The 20131-nt window shown below is 37.3% G+C and overlaps 3 protein-coding genes across 3 annotated transcripts; 2 read left to right on the forward strand and 1 right to left on the reverse strand.

The window, feature by feature from the left end:
- Positions 1-305: 305 nt before the first annotated feature.
- On the forward strand, positions 306-3766 carry alpha-PheRS (Phenylalanyl-tRNA synthetase, alpha-subunit). The gene is made up of 6 exons (XM_053749350.2): positions 306-667; positions 874-1228; positions 1536-1813; positions 2082-2219; positions 2587-2794; positions 3467-3766. The coding sequence occupies exons 1-6, from the start codon at positions 395-397 to the stop codon at positions 3685-3687; spliced, it is 1473 nt and encodes a 490-aa protein (XP_053605325.1). The 5' UTR covers positions 306-394; the 3' UTR covers positions 3688-3766.
- A 208-nt stretch (positions 3767-3974) lies between these two features.
- Positions 3975-13060, forward strand: LOC128672297 (glutamate dehydrogenase, mitochondrial-like). The gene is made up of 10 exons (XM_053749349.1): positions 3975-4531; positions 5291-5414; positions 5924-6031; positions 6698-6877; positions 7538-7704; positions 8121-8258; positions 9173-9334; positions 9839-10043; positions 11558-11700; positions 12304-13060. The coding sequence occupies exons 1-10, from the start codon at positions 4271-4273 to the stop codon at positions 12418-12420; spliced, it is 1605 nt and encodes a 534-aa protein (XP_053605324.1). The 5' UTR covers positions 3975-4270; the 3' UTR covers positions 12421-13060.
- Positions 12904-19022, reverse strand: Gmer (GDP-4-keto-6-deoxy-D-mannose 3,5-epimerase/4-reductase). Its single transcript, XM_053749355.1, has 9 exons — positions 18872-19022; positions 18629-18783; positions 18078-18192; positions 17620-17748; positions 17097-17170; positions 16513-16652; positions 15585-15713; positions 14667-14805; positions 12904-14085 (listed from the first exon to the last, which is right to left on the reverse strand). The coding sequence occupies exons 2-9, from the start codon at positions 18781-18783 to the stop codon at positions 13989-13991; spliced, it is 978 nt and encodes a 325-aa protein (XP_053605330.1). The 5' UTR covers positions 18872-19022; the 3' UTR covers positions 12904-13988.
- Between the last annotated feature and the right edge of the window lie 1109 nt (positions 19023-20131).

The following is a 20131-nucleotide window of genomic DNA, read 5'->3' on the forward strand; positions in this document are numbered from 1 at the left end:
TAACCAAAAACCAAGATTGAAATTTTTAGTTCGTTCAATCGTTCAATTTCAGGCAGCAAAACTATTTCATACTGTACATTACTATTTAATGCAGATATCATATAATATATATATAAGAACATTTCAATATATTGTTCCTATATCTGTGGTACTTCTACGAAGTTCTTCCTTCTATTTATAAATGTACTGTGGTAAATGGGTAATTATCCTGTAGGAATCAAAAATGGTTGTTGGGTTATTTTGAAGCAAAGACATCACTCACACCTACATAAAAATGTCAATGTCAAATTGTCTAGTGGAGTCTTAGACAATAAGAATAGGAGTGGAGTGAAGTGAGTGCTTCGTTGTACATTCTTCTAACCTGAAATCCAATAAGTATTATAATAAATTAAAAATGGAGTTAAATGAAAAGATTTTGCATTATTTGGATAAGAGTGATAAAGCGGATACTTTGAAACTAGCAAGTGAATTTAATGAGGACCACCAGAAAATAGTAGGCGCAGTCAAAAGTTTAGAAGCACTTGAAATGGTTACTTCGGTAACTGCTAAGAGTAGTCGATGGGAACTCACGGAAGAAGGCCAACTGGTCGCTGAGAAGGGAAGTCATGAGGCAATCCTATACAGAAGTGTACCAGATGCAGGAATTCCCCAGGCTGAACTTATGAAGGTATGTCGTTTTGTAACCTATTTTAACAGTGTAAATTTACCAAACCAAATGAAATAATATAGTTAATAGTAATGTGTAATTCTCTAATGCATTCAAGAATCATTTTGAAATGATAACTATTACTTTTATGTCATGTAACCAATTTACTTAGTGAGTAAAGCCCTGTTTGTAAAAGTAATATTTCAAATAAGTACTATTATTTACAGATAGTACCAAATGCCAAAGTAGGCTTTAGTAAAGCTATGTCTTCTGGCTGGATACTTATAGACAAGTCTGCAGCACCACCCCTTGTGAAACGGAAAGTTGACAACATCGTAGATACAGTGCAGGACCATTTAAACGAAATAAAGAAAGGCATAGATAACTTAGCAGATAACGTAAGGAATGATTACAAGAAACGGAAACTCCTTTATGAGGTTATAGTGAAGAGTTTCGTATTATCGAAAGGGCCACAATTTGCTACAACAATTAAGAAATTAGAGACTGATTTAACAAGTGAAATGTTGCTGACAGGGTCGTGGAAGACACTAGAATTCAAGCCATACAATTTCAACGCTTTAGGTACTTACTTATGTACCTACTTACATACTTTTTCTGTAAATGCAGAGCTTATCTTACTTAAAAGAGTTTTCATTGTTGTAACTATCACATTAATCAATTAGATGCTGAAAAATAAAATTTATGTTCAAATTCCCCTTAAATAGATAAATCCCATAAAGTACCTATAGAAATGAATGACTAAAATAAACCCCATGAAACTTATTATTTATTATTGACTGTTTTATCTAATCATATCTTAATATTTGGCTCTATGTCACTCAGTAAACAAACAAAGAAACCCAATATTTAAAATAATGTCCTCCAATAGGTCAACCACCAGAATGTGGTCATCTCCACCCATTACTCAAAGTGCGCTCCGAATTCCGAGAAATCTTCCTAGAGATGGGCTTCACCGAGATGCCCACCAACATGTATGTGGAGAACTCATTCTGGAACTTCGACGCACTGTTCCAGCCACAACAGCATCCCGCAAGGGATGCTCACGACACATTCTTTATATCTTCGCCGGCGACTAGTAAAGAATTCCCAATGGATTATCTGGAGAGGGTCAAGAAGGTTCACAGTGAAGGCGGTTATGGATCACAGGTGAGTATTTCCATGCTTAAGTTTTATGATTTTACTAACTTTGTACTTTCATGAAATATAAGTACTAACTATTAAGTCAGCATGAAGCTTCCTGTTCTTTCCTATCCAAGCAGCACCTATGTACAAATACTCAAATTCTTCTTCTTCTTAACGTTTCGATGGTAAACACTAAATTGTTGCAACCCAGAAATTAGCCACCCTAATTTCTCAATATAAACTACTACTCAAATTTAAAAAAAAACATGTACTTACCTTAAAAAATTATTAGGGTTACAAATACCCATGGAAAATAGAGGAAGCCCAGAAGAATCTGTTGCGCACGCACACGACCGCGGTGAGCGCGCGGATGCTATACAAGTTGGCGCAGGGAGAGTTCAAGCCGCAGAAGTACTTCAGTATTGACAAGGTTAGTGTTAAACAAGTCGACCCTGTTTAAACTCTACAACCACAATAAAGAGAACATTTATTTAAAACTCTTCTGCACATCAGCAAAGTAGAAACCTAACAATATTTTTATCCTTTTAAATTTAGTCTTGTGAATGGTTTCACATGTTGCGAAAACAAAATATATTAATCGATATAATTTAATACGTAATTTTTAGTCCAATGGTCGGTATAATCTCAATGAGAACAGTGTGAGATTTGTCAGAATCGTGGCAAGTGGAAATCTCAACTCTCCGCCTAAAACAGGCGTGTTACAAATAACTAGCATTTCGGAATGACTGAGTTAAAAAAGAAATGGCTCGGGATACAACGTTATACCTGCATGACAGGTGTTCCGCAACGAGACACTAGATGCAACCCACCTGGCGGAGTTCCACCAGGTGGAGGGCGTGGTGGCGGCGCGCGGACTGGGGCTGGCCGACCTCATCGGGCTGCTGGACGCCTTCTTCACGAGGCTCGGCTTCCACCAGCTGCAGTTCAAGCCCGCCTACAACCCTTACACCGAACCCAGTATGGAGATCTTCGCGTATCACACTGGTAACGTTCCCTCTCTCATCTCCGCATGATCCTGGTTTCGTTCGGGGCTGTGACGCCGCGTAGCCCGGGGTCAGCACCTGGTAAAAAAGACTCCAACCGTCAACATTTGAACACCAATGTGTCACAGTTTTTCATCACTACCGCATGTCATCAATATCGTAGCCGTAAGGACCCGTATCTACTTTTGCTTTTGACATTTCTGAAGCAATATCTGATTTGACTTGATGGCTACCTATAATGGTATAACAAAAGAGAAGAAAAATGTATAAGGCAGTGCCAGGTCTCCGTCGTTCTATTGTTGGAGAAAAAATTGAGAATGTGATGAAAGAGAGAACACAGATTTAATCACTCGTGACTAAAAATAACTTTCATATTTTCTTTTCCTATGAATAAATGGTACGATTTTGTATTATTTCGCCCTAAAAACAACAGACTTTCGCATATGTCGGAAAGTAGTAGTATAATACACGAACAATCAGTAAAACTCGTACTCGAACAATCGTTTCACATAAGTATAAATTATTTAAATTTTACAATTATAATAACTTTCAATATTTTTAGACGTACTTAGGTATATGCTGTTATTGTATCCAGAAATATACTTATAATCAAAACTCTCTTTTTAAACATTTATACATCATAATTTAACAAACATAATAACATTGCTTACAGGCCTCGGAAAGTGGATAGAAATCGGTAATTCAGGGGTGTTCCGTCCCGAGATGCTCCTGCCCATGGGCCTGCCAGAAGACGTGAATGTGATCGCGTGGGGCCTGTCCCTCGAGAGGCCCACCATGATCAAGTACGGGCTGAACAATATCCGGGACCTGGTAGGACCTAAAGTGGACCTGCAGATGGTGCAGACCAACCCTATTTGTAGGCTTGATAAGTGAATGTATTTATTTGAAGTAAGAATGATATATTTGAAGATGTATTTATTCGTAACTTATTGCAATAAAAATCTGTCGCAGACTTGTTTTTATTTTCACTGAGTGACAAACTTATGCGGCCCGTTGTACGCGTCGCTGCTGATGAATACATTTTAGAAGAAAATACAATTTCAAATTTGGTCGGGACTTTTTGTGCGCGCTGGCCTACCTTTTTGCTCTTTGGTACCCATAGCATTAATTTGGTAATAATCTATTGTCTATGACAATGGAATATTTTTGTTTATAATTTAAAAATAATTCACGTTCACAGCCTTCGAGAGTTATCATACCAAATTAAACTCAAAATGGATATCTTTTGTATTTAATTTAATGTATCTTTTTTAGCAAAGATTTTCCTGTACTTATTTCTAAACAAGAAATGTTCTATTTTCGAAACCTCTTTCAAATCTTCTAGAAAAGCAAATTTTGACACAGTTTTTGTCAAAGTCAAGACTGAAATCGACGCAGTGGTTTGCAAAATTTTCAATTTGCATCATCTATCAATTTGATTTGTATCTAGTTATTAATTCTTTGTGCAGTACAGAAAATGGCATTGTCAAAATGGATTTTTGCAAGGAAAAGTCTTTTGGTGTTTTACGCGCCCAGGTATCTTCAAGTGAGGCATTACGAAATGCCAGTCGACCTGCAGGAAGTGGCTACACAGGCGGACCCTAGCTTCTTCAAAATGGTGGAGTATTTCTACAACCGCGCTGTAATGGTGGTGGAACCGTCGTTAATTGAGTATTTAAAGAAGCATAGCCATTTGTCGGAAAAGAAAAGGAAAAACAGAGTGGATGGTATCCTAAAGGTGAGTTCACAAGCTGATTCATATTATACCGATACAAATACGTCCAAAAGGAATAAAAAAGCAGATTTTAATCAACTATATTTTTTTTAATGGAAATATTTATTTGCAGTAACATGGCAATATTACATGTAGGTACTACAATATTCAATTGCAATATCGAACTAAACAGTCGTGGATTGGTTGGTTTGGAAGCTGTACGCGTCCATTTGGGTCGTGCCAAATGATTGTTTTCAATTTCATTTTTGTGTTTAAAAAAATAAAAAAACTATTTTTACTGTATTATAAGCATAAAAAAGCTATATTTACTGTATTTCGTCAAATGGTCATTTATTAATTAACTAGCGGCCCGTCCCGGGTTCAGGTAAAACCACAATAACTCACGCACATAAACCTTCCAGAAATCACACCATCTATAATTAAAAATACCCGCGTAAAAATCTGTTGCGTACTTTTAAAGATGTACCTAAGCATAGTTACAAAGGGACAGACAGACACCGGGAAGCGACTTTGTATTACCTGCACTATGTAGTGCTTAATTTTGTAATAATATTTTTCAGTCAAAAGTGATTTCAATTTAATTTTAAATGTTGCAAAATGTACCTAGTATTTAACTGATAACACTTTCAAAGATTAACGAAAAAAGTATGTTTTCAATTAATTAAAATTTTAATTTATTATCGATGTTTTTATAAATAAGTTTCATAAAAGCATTAATTATTATTTATGGGTGCCCCCTGACTACTCCAACTTCTCAAATAGGTGATGGGTTCCTGCAACAGCTCACTTCAGTTCGAATTTCCCTTGCAAAGGAAGACGGGAGAATACGAGATCATACAGGGCTACCGCTCGCAGCACAGTGTCCATCGCTTGCCGTGTAAAGGAGGTAAATCTATTCGATGTGATGCCCGGAAGCCCGGGGTCAGCGTATTGCTAAATATTTGGCTTTGATATTGCGAGCGGCCTGCCTGACGTCGATAGTCTTTGGTAATGCTATTGTTGTTATCCCGACATCCACGACATGTAACTATGTATAGTGTGTACCTAACTATGTATATGTAGGATATGGTGCTATAATAGGACGGGAACCATACGCCATATCTTGATGAGAACTGTTGAAATAGGTACAATACAGTCAACAAAATGTTATCTTGGCATAACTCATGTTAGCACCATCTAGTCACGCTATTGCGTCACGCTGATCTCAATATAATACCTAACTTAGGTATATGAAGTACGAATTTTCAACAAACTACTTACCTAATTATAAAAAACGTAAATAATATTTTCCTGCGGTTTCGCCCGAATGCATGTCCCCTGCTAAGTATTCCGTAACTTTCTTCCGCATTTATTTCTTAGTTAGTGGGATAAAACTAGGTATATCTTCTCCGTCAGGCATCAGGTTGTCTAACGAAGTAAACCTTGAAGAAGTGAAGGCTCTGGCTGCACTGATGACCTATAAATGTGCCTGCTCCAGTATCCCATTTGGAGGCTCCAAAGGAGGTGAGTTAACTACATGTGCCTACGAGGACCTCGTGAAATCCTACTAGGTTATTATTAAATGAGAAAATTTGTGAGTATGTATGTATTTTTGTAACTATTTCACGCGAAATCTACTGGACCGATTGTTATGAAATTTGTTACTCGGGTAGAATATAACCTGGAATAACACATAGGGTACTTTTTATTCCGAAATTTCCACGAGAGCGTAGCCCCGGGGCGCAGTTAGTTTATAGCAATATCATAAATAGTAGTTTTAGCTTACAAGAATATGTGTCTGTGGGTGAATTTCACGAGCGTTTTAAACTCCGCCGAGGGCCGTCATTAGTGTTTATTAAATTGTACCATACACAGTAATAAATTTAATTATCCTATTTTATAAATAAGTAAAGTACTGGTACAATGTTAATTTTATAAATGTTTTATTTAAAAAAAAGAGATCAAAAAAAATGTGCGACACTAATGAAAGGCTACACGCCGCGTTCAAACGGCCGTGAATTTCACCCCTGTAAAGTGTATACCTATGTAATGCCGAATGCAAGTGCATATGTGGAACGCTCCACGATTTTGCGTGTCATCCAGCGCAAGGGATCCTCTACCTATATCCTTCCAATTTTAGTATAGTACTGCCGAATTTGTGAATGACTCTGGCCCAACTGTCAACTTCAGGCGTGTGCATCAACCCAAAGCAATACAGTCACGCGGAGTTGCAGCGGATCATCAGACGGTACACGCTGGAGCTGGCGAAGAAGAACTATATCGGCGCCGGCATCGACGTCCCCGCGCCGGACGTCAACACCTCCGGAACACACATGTCGTGGGTCGTCGATACTTATATCAAGACTTTAGGTAACAATGTTATAATTTCGAAGGGAAGTTTTATATCTTTATTCGCCGGCGTGATGAAAGGCACCCTATGTCCTTTTCCATACTTCAAACTACACGTATGTAACATTTCAAGAGGATTGGTTGAGTAGAGTAGAACAAACTTTACTTTTGCATTTATAATATTAGTTAGAATATGATATTCGTTATGAATAGAATTTTGTTAAAAATAAATCAAATAAAATACTTGAAACTACACGTATGTAAAATTTCAAGAGGATTGGTTGAATAGAGTAGAACAAACTTTACTTTCGATTTATAATATTGGTTACAAATACGCTATCCCTTCTGCCGATTTACTAAAATGTCTATATACCTAATTTATATTCTGCTGTATATAATAATAAATAAATATATTAGGACAAATCACACAGATTGAGCTAGCCCCAAAGTAAGTTCGAGACTTGTGTTATGGGATACTAACTGAACGATACTATATTTTATAACAAATACATATATAGATAAACATCCAAGACCCGGGCCAATCAGAAAAATATCGTTTTCCATCATGACCCGATCGGGGATCGAACCCGGGACCTCTCGATTCAATGGCAAGAACTTTACCACTGCGCCACCGAGGTCGTCAAAATATAATATATATAAGATGATATATATAATGTGCAGGATTCAGGGACATAAACGCGGCAGCTTGTGTTACGGGCAAGCCGATCAATGGCGGCGGTATCCACGGGAGAGTGGAGGCGACCGGCCGCGGCGTATTTATGACCATCAGCCTGTTCATGCACTCGCCGGAGTGGATGAAACTGATCGACTTGGAGCCTGGGTTCAATGTGAGTTGACTGATCACGGCGTCTGCAAGGGCGGAGGCGACCGGCCGCTGCTTATTTAAAACCATCAACCTGTTCGTGCACTCTAATTAAGCAGTAAACAAGTCACTATAATGAAGTAGTAAATATGAATATGTGGTTGTCCAAATCAAAAGGCCTTCCGGGCCATTATGTTGAATTCCAGAAATGTTGATTCCACGAATGTTGAATTCCAATAGGGACCTTATGGCGGCTAGCACTTAAGGTCTTTATTGCACTTGTTTTTTACTGGAACAACGGCAATAAAGACCTAAGTGCTAGCCGCCGTAAGGCCCCTTTTGATTTGGACGACCATATATTTATAATCAATGAAATAAAATAAGATGAACACAAATTTATAGGTAGTAGGTATTGTAAAAAGTTATTTTACCTGGTTCCAGGGCAAGACGGCGATAGTCCAGGGGTTCGGGAACGTGGGCAGCTACGCGGCGATCTACTTGGAGAAACACGGCGTTAAGATCATCGGCGTTGTCGAATTCGACTGCAATCTGCACAACCCTGACGGCATTAAGTGTCAGGTCTTGCCGATTTTTTACAATAAAGAATAAAAAATTGCAAAATACGACGCGTACCTAAGTACTTACATATAAATTTAAAAGCGGAGCCTACATGTTTTTTCGACTTTGGGTATGAGCGTGAATCTTCTAAATAATAACAAAAAAACACGTTTAGTTTGGTTTGCATTAGGTATTATGATATGCGTGATGGTGATGGTGCACCCAGAAATCCCCATGGGTTATAGGTTATGCGTATTATAATATATTGTCATGGAAACAAAGAAGCTACATGGGAAATTTTAACTCTGTAGAATGAGTGAAAGTGGGTGAGTTTTACGAGTTACTGTCTGAATGTCAAATCTTGCAAAGTTTCGTTTACAGACAGACTAACATCAGGACAGGAGGAACTAAATAAAAGCTTGTAAAAATGTGATCGGGCGGCCTTGTAGCTATATACACCATATTTTTTTTTATTATGTCAAAAAAATTAAATTTAATAATCGTTTATCATCAAAGTTATTTAGGTTTGCGTTTATTCCAAAATATCAATGAATTTATGGACGTAGTTTGAAACTCCAATTATTTAAATTCATAGTGCATCGTGTTCTCTCGCTCTCGCGTGCAATGACCCTGGCGTAGGCAAAAAATAAATAAAAAAGAATTGCCAGAATTTATCAATGAAAAACTTTGTGTGAACCGCCGCACTGAACCTACCTTTACTATGAAACTTAGTAGTCGGGAAGCACACTAGTATTATAACCAATTATTATAGATTTTTTTGGATTTTCATTTTTTATGTTTTGACTATATAAATATTATCAGTAATAGGTACTGATAGCCTCATTTTATTTTTTGGCATAAGGAAAAATGTATGGTGTTTAGGGCCCCAATGGCACTGTAGTGTGTAGTGTAGTGACGAGCGTATCGCAGTGCAGGAGCTGCAGACGTACATGCGCCAGAACCGCGGCAGCGGCAAGGGCTTCCCGGGCGCGCGCGACGGCGGCCGCGACCTCATGTTCCAGCGCTGCGACATCCTCGTGGTCGCGGCCATGGAGAAGGCCATCACGGTCGACGTCGCCAAGAAGCTCAATTGTAGGGTAAATGCTAGCGCCCCGACCCGGCCCAGCCAGCTCCAGTAACACCATCATTCCATATGACTAAATTTGAAAATTTTAATCATTTCTTAAATACATATATAATTTCTATAATTATAATTTATGAAACTCTATAGGGGCTTCTCTTCGTCTTTTAAATTTATTTTCACTTTTTAATTAAAAAAACATCATAAGTCATTATCTGACATTGTTATGACATAGTTATGACATTGTTGTTTATTCCTCATACATAACTTGTGTATAGCGCATTAGTTTTAAGTCTGTAATGACACATGAAAAATGATGATAAATAATAAATTCTACACTAAAACCTTCTCCTAAATTCACACTATCTATTAAAAACACACGTCATCCGTTATGTACCTACATAGTTTTAAAGATGTACTAAACTAAACATACAAATGGACAACAGACAGTAGTGATATATGTTATTGTATTTATGTATAAAGCTATTATATGTTTTCCAAATAGTATTTGTCTCAATAGGTCATCGGCGAAGGGGCGAACGGGCCCACGACGCCGGCCGCTGACGTGATCCTGCGTGAGAAGAAGATCCTGGTGATCCCGGACCTGCTGGCCAACGCCGGCGGCGTCACAGTCTCCTACTTCGAGTATCTGAAGAACATCAACCACGTCAGCTTCGGCAAGCTCAGCATCAAGTTCTGGCGGGACTCCAACACCGCGCTACTAGGTAAGTACATCATTGTATTTAGCGTTCCGTGACCCCCTTTCGTCTCTAGAAATATCGATCCGGTTTACAATATCCCTGGGAATGGTGACCACACCATCACCTCACCATCCCCAGTAAAATTAGAACCATGGAACTGCGAACTGCCACAACAAATGATAATCGCTTATACTTGTGTCTTGGCCGACACACACCATCACAAAGTCTATGGATAGATGAAGTCGTCACTCTTTTAGAAATAGTCAAGAGATACGCTCTTCATACTTATAAACTGGCAGAATATATTTGGGAGTTGTCACATAATTTATTGACACCGATGGTTGTTTGTGGACATTTGTATTTTTTGTAATTCTGTACGAGTCCTTAGTGCGAGTTTGCATTTAAGTTCTCACCATCGAATCAATTCGACGTAACACGCAACGAACCAATCACATTGCGCCATTCTGACGCAACGACGACCACACTGCAATGTGATTGGATCGCTGCGTCTCATTTCGAATCGATTGTATGTTGAGAAGTGAATTACAAACTCACAGTTCTACCTCAGTAAAGTTTTACTCACTTTGTCCGCTGGCTTAGAGACTTGTGGATCATAATTCATTTATTTGCAAACATGTACAGCATAAGGAATACAAAATATTGTGCAGTAAATCCTCACCTCACAGTGAGGGCAGTGAGGGTGTAGCAATTTAAAATTAAAATTTTACAAAATTATTGCGCTATAACTGACAGATTACGTAATACAAATAATGTTAGAAATAATATATTTACATGCGGTGCGTAGAATACAGATTACGCGTCTCAGATCTTGTCAAATATAATTAAGTCAAATTCAAATTAAACGGTAATTTTTTACTATTTTTATTATGAGTCTATTGAGATAATTCATAATCATAGGCAGTTTTGTCATTTAAGTAGATCTTGTGGTGGATCTTGAGGTTCTCACGAGAGAGCGCCAGTCTTCAGAAAAGGCTGCGGTGAAGTTTGTTGCGCCGCTTCTTCTTCACTTGCGCTTTGGAAGCCGGCAGTAGACTTTGTTTAAGTAATTTTTTTGACGTCAATAAGTGATGTATATCATCCTAAATTGAATTAAGAATTTTGAATTTGAATTTCCGTTCCGCGCTATAGATCGCAAACTGGTGCCGGTCAGCCGCCCGCAGCCGCTCCAGCGATATATATCTGCGGCGCGCGACTGGCCGAAGCCCGACTCTTTTCAGAGATAGGCTGATCGGTAGTCATACCGAACTATCTATAGTTGACCTCGAAATGTATAATCTATAGCTATAGGTACATAGATATAGATTGCGTAGCGTGAGAGAACTCCTGTCTTTCGAAGGTCTCCGACGCTCAACGGCTGAAGAACCAGTGAATTGCTAATAAATGAGTGCGCGCAAGACATTCAATCAGTAATCTATCCATAGTTGACTATCGAGCGGCAACGTTGTAGACGCGACGCCACGATCCTCCTTTATTATGTCCAAAAGTCTAATAATATCTTAAATAAAATAAAATTCCAGATTCGGTGGAGCAGTCCCTGAAGAAGGCGAACGTGGACGCAAAAATCAAACCCACAGACTTGTTCCAAACCATGATATCTGGTGCCAGTGAAAAGCAGATTGTCAACTCTGGCCTGGAGTACTCTATGACCAACGCCACTAATGTGAGTATTTTAATGACGCTTAACGTCATAACGCCCGCCTGTGGATCGAAAGGTCCCATCGTCCCAAGGGTTCGAATCCTACTCGTGTCACATGAGTTTGTATACCAATCTGACTCATGTATAGTAGCTTTTGGCCACCACTTGCTCCCGGTGAAGGAAAACATCGTGAGGAAACCTGCACACTTATTAACTTTTGTGTGAAATGGAGAAGGCAATGGCAAACCACTCTATTAATTGTGCCAAGATAGTTATGTGTGTTTCATTTCACGTAATGACCACGACACTCAGCCATGAGGAATAAGACTATGAAGAAGGACAAACGAACACGTGGTTGCCTGATGGTAAGCAGACACCACAGGATCCAAGGACACCAGCAACCCGATACGGGTATTTTAAATTGTTTTAAGGGGCCATCCATAAGTTATATGACGTGGCCAAGGGGTCGCGCGTGTTCCAGATTTCATTCAGAACTGTAACGCTCCGAAGGCCGAAGTTAGCGTAAAACTATATAATTGAAACTTTGAAGATTCGTCGATTACATACTCGGCCTTATTATTCCGTTCAAACACTTGTATAACTATTTATTTCTTATATTATTTTAAGACTGTGATGGAGGCAGCTAAGAAACACAACCTCGGCTTAGACCTACGAACAGCGGGGTACATCACGGCGATAGAAAAGATATTTACCACGTACGACGAACAAGGTCTTACCATATAAGACCCCCACTTGATTAATTGAACTGGTCAGTTGAAGCTAGACGAAACACGTCAAAAATGTTTATTAAGCTATTTTCGCGCGCTAAATCAAGTAATTGGCGCTACTTTTTTATTGAGTAGCTTTTTCTTGTTTTTTACCAAATCATTTTTACTGGAAGAAGAGGAGATCTAGAAGTGATTTGGTAGATGTGAATAATCATGAATTAAGGTATTTTAGTGTGCTGTTGTTACTTTTTTGTCTGAATATTACCTCATGATTGTACAAATTATTTTGTCACATAAAACGTGTTTTATTTAACAGCTATTGTGACGTGAAAAAGTGCATGTGAATCAAATAAGACGATTTGTTTATGATGTTCTTTCTATTGCTGAAGGCAAAGTGCCAAATATATACTGTAGATTCCAAAGGAAGGTTTGGGTGTATAATTATATTTTTATCCGAGCGAAGCCGGGGTAGTCCGCTAGTATAGAAATAAAAAAAAACTTATGGTTTTAACAATATATTACGTATCACAAATATTTACATCAAATGGATATGTATGAAATAATAGGAAGCTTGTACTCTACGCATAACCTTCCAAAGACGCATAAGGTACATAGAGACTAACATCTTTTGTCCTACGACTTCAGTCTAAACTTAATACTTAAATAGAAAAAAAAACATTTTTTAGTTTTAATGTCATTTCTATAAAACGTTTATTCGATTCCGCTATATAATGCTACTGTACTGTCTCGTGTTGCTCGGCTATTACATAGAGTTAAGATGTGTAGAATCGCAAAGTAGATTGTATTTTTTTTATATGAAAAAAAAAACTACGAATCACAAAAAGTCGTAAAATAAAAGTTGCTTGTTTTGATGTACCCAAGTAGTCTTTAGGTGGTTTTGCGTTTGATACCAGTAACCCTGTAGAAACAAAATTAAAAGACAAATACGACCATAGAAGTCTCAAAAATCGTTAAATTATTATAGTAGTCCTTGTCTAGTATTTATTGGGCTGTGTATAGTTTTTATAATACAATTGCTGCAAACGGAAGGGTTGCCAGCGTAATTATTTAAAAAAAAATCGTTTTTGTGCACAGTAGCTCCATCCACTTTACAAAGCGCCATTGACTTTCCGACTTCAACAAATGCTACGAGTATCGCGTACTTTTGGTATAATAGTAACTCTTATGGTTAATCCAAGGTATAAACTACGCCTATACCAAATCTCATAAAAATTGGCCCAGCCGTTTGTGCGTGTAGTTACAAAAAACATACAAACTTTCGCCTTTATAATATTAGTGGGATAAATAAAAATAAAAAATCTTTTTCATAAAAAATATTAAAAATTGGAAGAACAAAACAAAAGACGAATAAAAATATGGAAATAAAGCATGGACTTTAGTGATATTCAATTGAGTGTTTTGAACACAGTTTTTATTTCGGAAAAATATAAATCAATAAATAAATACGTCCATGATGTTCGGTTGTTGGTGGAACAAATAAATACCTAGACTAAAAAATTACGGCGACGGTAAAAAGTGACTTATTCCTGTGGTTTAAAGTTCATTTTCGATACTCCGATCAGACTATATTCTCGCCTGTTCTCTGTTCTTTTTGAACCAATCCACTGATTCTTGTATCGCGGTCTCGAACGGCGTGAATTGGAAGTCTTTGTATAACGATCTGGAAACATTTAAAGTTAAAGTATACTTTAAACTAAATGTTTTGTCACGTTCTGTCAATGGCAAATATTCTAAAGTCTGATAGTGACAAAAATACTTTGGCTTAATGTTCTTTAATTTTTTTTTATAAATAACAGGCAAAATTATTAAAAGTCATGCCAGATGATGACTTGATTAAAATATGACATCAGTGTTATAGCAATAATACTTGATAATAAAAAATCGATTGGAGTTGTTCTTCTATGCTCTGGGAGCGATTAAAAAACAATGGAATGCACCGCTTCTCACATACATATTGTAAACGTCAATCAAGGGAAAGTGCGATTAACTGCCCGTTATCTAGTTGAACGAGGCCTTCCCAAGAGAAGACTCGTCGGACATCAAAAAGAAGTGTAAGATTAATAGAACCAAGGTTCTGCCTACCCTATGAGGGACAAAGACGTGATAGTATATCTGTGTTATAACGGTTGCTCGCGACAAAGTATTTTTCAATACATTTGCTCGAAATATTACAGTGCTGTTTCATTGGACGGCTTTGTTATCGCGCTCCACCTTGCGTCATACGGTTGTTTCGCGTCTTACCTAAGTTTTTTGTTCGAAGCAGTTTTCTTATACTGGCCGTCAGCTTTGCTCGTGTCATAGACAATCTCACCAGTGTAGCCGTACGCCTTCTTTATTGTCTCTGCCACTGCGCTTATTGTCACTTCGTCTTCTTCATCCGCTGTGAGGCGGAAATACAAATGTTAGTAGCTTAATCGTACGTGCAAGTAGCTGGCACGGTACATATATATTTGCAAGAGATTCCCGTCCTTATTATAGAGGACATACAGTTACAGAGGGGACATTCTGGTTCCCCCCCCCCTTTTTAAATACTCGGCGCGAACTAAACCTCGAATATTACACTAAATAGAGAATATAACAACAATGGAATTCGAAGCGGTGGTGGTGTAATGGTTAAAACGCCCGCCTGTGGATCGAAAGGTCTCAGGTTCGTATCCTACTCCTCATGCCATATGAGTACCAAGTAGTTTATACCAATCTGACTCATATATTGTAGTTTTCATAGACCACCACTTGCTTCCGGTGAAGGAAAACATCGTGAGGAAACCTGCACACTGGTGGTCAGTTTAATTCACTAGTGTGTATACATGCGACGACCTGCCACTAGATGGCGGTAGGCAGTCGTAAAAGTCATGTCAGATGCCTTTAGGCGACTTGAATAAAATTTGACACGTTTTAGCAATAATATACTCGACTTTGACGAAGCTTGTGACGGATACTTTTCTGTATACGTTTTGAATAGCATGAAATAAATTTGTAACCAATTCTTAAAAAAAAAACTATTTTAAGAAAAAAAACACTCGATATGATCAAGACATGACAAGTCTACTATTCTCGGGAACTACCAGTACGACCGACTGACTTCTATGTTAAAAAGAAAGCTTCATTATTTGATTCCATGATGAATTCGCATTTGGCCACAGGAGTCTTACAACTCACTTGATAGAATAATAGGCTCCACGCTGTCGTAACTCCTCAAGACCCATACAATCAGTTTGGCGAGGTCGAGCGAGTAGATAAACTGTCTCAGAGGCTTCCCGCTGCCGAACACTGTGAATGTGGCGTCCCCTGTGGAAATTAACTAATTACTAATAATTACAAGCTCATTTATAGTTACGTACAAGGTATACAACACAAAATAATAATAGCGATCTGTTTTTCTTATTTAGTTTGTAAATTCTTTAAAATACATTGCATAAAGGAATAGAAATAATCCTATATCTAACCAATTGTTATATGCGAAAGTAAGTTTATTTATTTGTTTGTTAAGTCTTCGCGTTCTATCTACTGTTTGGACTGTCAGGAGTCGGGTGGAGATGCGTTGATGTTGGAGATGAATGATGAAGACTCGGCTCGCGATTACATGCGATTTAATGAACAGAAAGTACTTTTACAGTGTATAAATAAGGATTATTAGTGAGACGTGAATGATGCATGCGCGTCCAATGTCGAGTGGAGGGCAGGCCGCTGTCGACGCCGCTGCTTGGTCCGTGCTTTTTGCTTGTGTGCGTGTGTGTATGTGACAGTTGTTGATTTGTCGATGTAGTGCGTCGATATCTACTCAACCGATGTTATTGAAATCATACATATAGTTCAAAAGTATGGAGAAAGACATAAGGTCACATTTCACACCGGAAAAGAATTATTTTGGCGGGAAATTCACGAGCCGTAGGAAAATTCTCCTCAGAGCTACACAGTACTCTTTATTATTAATTTAATCTTGTTCTTCCAAGTTTAAAAAACGTACTTATAAACAAATTACCAAGTTGATACTAAAAGCAATCTCTCCCAGCTCAACCATTAGGACAAACAGAAAAAAATATATATTAGTGGCTATAACCAGAGGATATATATACAGTATAATAACCATTGTCGATGGCGTCCGCCATGCGGCGCACGAGCGCGGGCACCACATGGCTGGCCTGCGGCCGGAAGTTGTCGTGCGGACCGAACACGTTGCACGGGATCACCGACGTCCATCTACATCCGTGCTGTTCATGGTAACCTCTATAGATTGCCAAAGATTTATTTAACTTGCAATGTATGAGTCTGTTCATCTCACTCAACGCATCATTGAGTGAGATGAACAGACTCTGAAACCTAGCCAGCGATAACTAAAAATTAAATAAAATAAAAAAAAAACTTGTTTAAAAAAAGCTTTTACTTGAATGCTCCAAAAAGATTTTTGTTCCTTTAAAATTTTAACTATCAACTTATAACCTCATTATACACAATTTATATGATCATAAAAGCTTGTCACGAGGTTTGCGCAAGTACCTATAGTATTTTACTCAATTAAATAGGGACTACAGTCTGAGTTCTCAGTAGTTGAATTTATCCCAGCAATTTTATTGAAAACGAAACCGCGAAGCTACTCAATTAATAGGGTTAGAAGCTAAGGAATGACAGAGCAAGAACAATGTAGACTTTTATATAATATTGCAAACTTACCTGTTGAGAATATCAATCATTCTTTTGGCGTAGCTATATCCATAATTTGACGGATGAGGTGGTCCATTGTGCACCTAAAATTTGTTTTACAAACTTAATACTTGGATAGCTAACTACTGTATTAAAATATGCTGTGGTTAAACATAGCCTATGTAGCCTTCACCATTCAATGTTACATGGCGATCCTGTCAGGATAAAAACCTAGAATCTACCAATCCTTATACATAAATTTTTAAATCTCTTTAAAATACTTTCTCACTAACATAGTAAATAAGAGAATTAACCCATTATTCAACTCCTATACCCAATTTATATATTAACTATTTATTACATAAAGTTTAGGAATTGTTGATCTTTATTGGATCAACTAATCATAGTTATTATTTTCACAGTACTGCCTTTGGTCCTAAGGTGTGCCTGAGAATGCCTATGGCAATAAGTCGACCAACTACTTTAAGTTATTTGTGCTACTTATAAAGTTTAAATAAAAAATATTAAATATTTATTTATGAATGTTACAAACCATAGTTTCGTTGATAGGATAAGTAGTCTTGTCAGGGAAGATACAAGTAGAAAGGCAGGACACAACCTTCTTGACCCCATGTTTGTGACTCGCATAAAGTACATTTTCATTTATTGCCATGTTTTCCCTCTGAAACATTATATAAGTATTATTATCTGCACAACATATAGTGGGAACTTGAGACTGCCAATAGAGGAAAACTTCTGAAATTTTCTACAATTTTATAATATGAATTTAGTTTGAATGCGCTAATCTTTGGAACTAGGGTGCGATTTTAAAAACTTTTACTCTCTTATCTCTCTACCACTACATCTGTTCCATAGAAGACGACAAGGTAATCACTGTGGCTACTTATTGGTTTGTCTTTTATTTCATATCCAAGAGAATAAGAAGCAACATACATGTCTCTCTCTCTCTCTCTAGTATTATAATTAAAACAAGTTAATAAGAATACTCACGAAGAAAGACAAGTTGTTAGCCATATTATGGAACAGGCCACCAACCATTGCAGCTAAATGTATAACATATGTGGGCTGGTATTTCTCAAACAGGGCTTCTGTTTGAGCCTTCTCCCTGCAAATTGATAACTTTTATTATTAACCTTTAAACACCTATTACAAATATGCATATGATTAGCACCAAGACCCATAACTTACACCATAACTCCACAATCATATATTATAAAACAAAATTTCTTATTTTTTAAAGGCAGTAATTTAAGTTTATATAAAAATAATTCAAATAAAGACTAAATATATGTAAAAAATATATATAATTTAGACAAGACATAGAGGTAGACAAGACATTCAAGAGTAGTGGTATCTGAAAACCGGCGCATGACTTTATGGTTATGTACGTACATTGTTTTTACTTTTTTTTATATTTACTTTGTGTCTTTTGATACGAATGAATGTGTTAGTTATTTATCAGGAGTAAGAAACCTTTATGTTATAGAGATCCTAGATCTGCAGCAGCTATATCTAATAAGCAAATAATAATTAAATTGTACCTAAGGTCGCCATCTTTAGACCCACAAAACACCCATGTTTCATTCCTAGAGAACTTTGTTCCTTCCTGCAGCTCTTTCTCTACGAGTGTTTTGATAGCTTGCCCGACCAGTCCAGACCCACCAGTCACTAATATAACACTTTTATCCACGCTCATCTGGAAATAATAACAACTTTCCAGATGTAGAATAGAAACAAGTGAATCATAACTTGAAAACTCCTATGTAATACAAAATATCTGCTACCTCTATAAATACGAAAGTTTGATAAGAATACAAGAAATCACTGATGATTATGTGGCAAAGTTTTCTTCCGGGCGAAATACAGCGAGCAATCTATCAGCCGGTCCGTCCCCCTACCCCTGTCTGCCATCTGCCAATGACACTAGTTGTCATTGTCATAAATTCTAATGATTTATGATAAAGAGGAGATCAGTTTATAGAGTGCTTCTAAAATTCCAACTTCCGAACAACTCGATTTGAGCGTTTCTTTGACATATCCCTATAGAATGTATTAAGAAAGGTTTTAGAAAGGGCCCCGCGCGCGTTAAGATGTATTTAGTATGTTTACTAGGTGACGTTGCATGATCGATTTACGCACTTAAATAATGATTATATATTATATATATTGACGGTATCATTGCGAAGTCATGTTAGCCTATGTCGTAATGTAATGAATACACTACAAACCAAATTTCGAGAAATATTCAATTTTCAGAAATAAAAAAAATCGCACTAAATTTCATTATTGTTTGCTACATGGAAGAAATTTTTAGAGAAATAAATTGCATAAAATATAAATAAAAGCATGTTCAAAATATGTTATTTATCTTCTACCTTATTTTATACAAAATTTAGAGTATGATAGATTATAGAGTTCATATCACACCCCGCGCGCGGACAAGTCGCCTGACTGTTTCACCGTTCACCATCAACTGTCAAAAATAGTCGACCAACGTTCACGCTTTTTGTCAATATCAGCGATCTAGTAGCAGTAGCTAGTTGTGATTTCATTGTAGGAATGAGATAGGTAAACCTACCTGTGCTACCTACTTAACTTGAAATTTCTCTATGACAGATGAAATGAATGATAAAAAGTAAAGTGTTCCCACATTGCTAATAAGATGTGCAGATCGGCATTTCATTGCAGTCGTCAAGAAAGTGAAGAAATGATTTTTGACCTAGTTTTTTTGCCTTTACAAAAAATATTGTAAAGATTGGTTGATTAAAATCTAGTGTTGCCAGCCAACAGGAGATAGCGCCCTCATTAATTTCTTTACTTTTTGCACTAAGATATAAAAACATACTTTTTGATAGATTTTAGGTGTTTGGTACCTATATGATTTAAACAGAATTAATAAGTAATTGATTTGATCCAACATACAGACACAGGCCTGCACTTGTGCAGCGCCGAATTATTGCTTGCTTTAAAAGCGAAGGACAGCACAGTACATGCATTTATTTTATCGCTGAAACAATGCATGATGTGTGATAACTCATTTTATT

This window comes from Plodia interpunctella, chromosome 9 (assembly GCF_027563975.2).
Source record: "Plodia interpunctella isolate USDA-ARS_2022_Savannah chromosome 9, ilPloInte3.2, whole genome shotgun sequence".
Taxonomy (NCBI): domain Eukaryota; kingdom Metazoa; phylum Arthropoda; class Insecta; order Lepidoptera; family Pyralidae; genus Plodia; species Plodia interpunctella.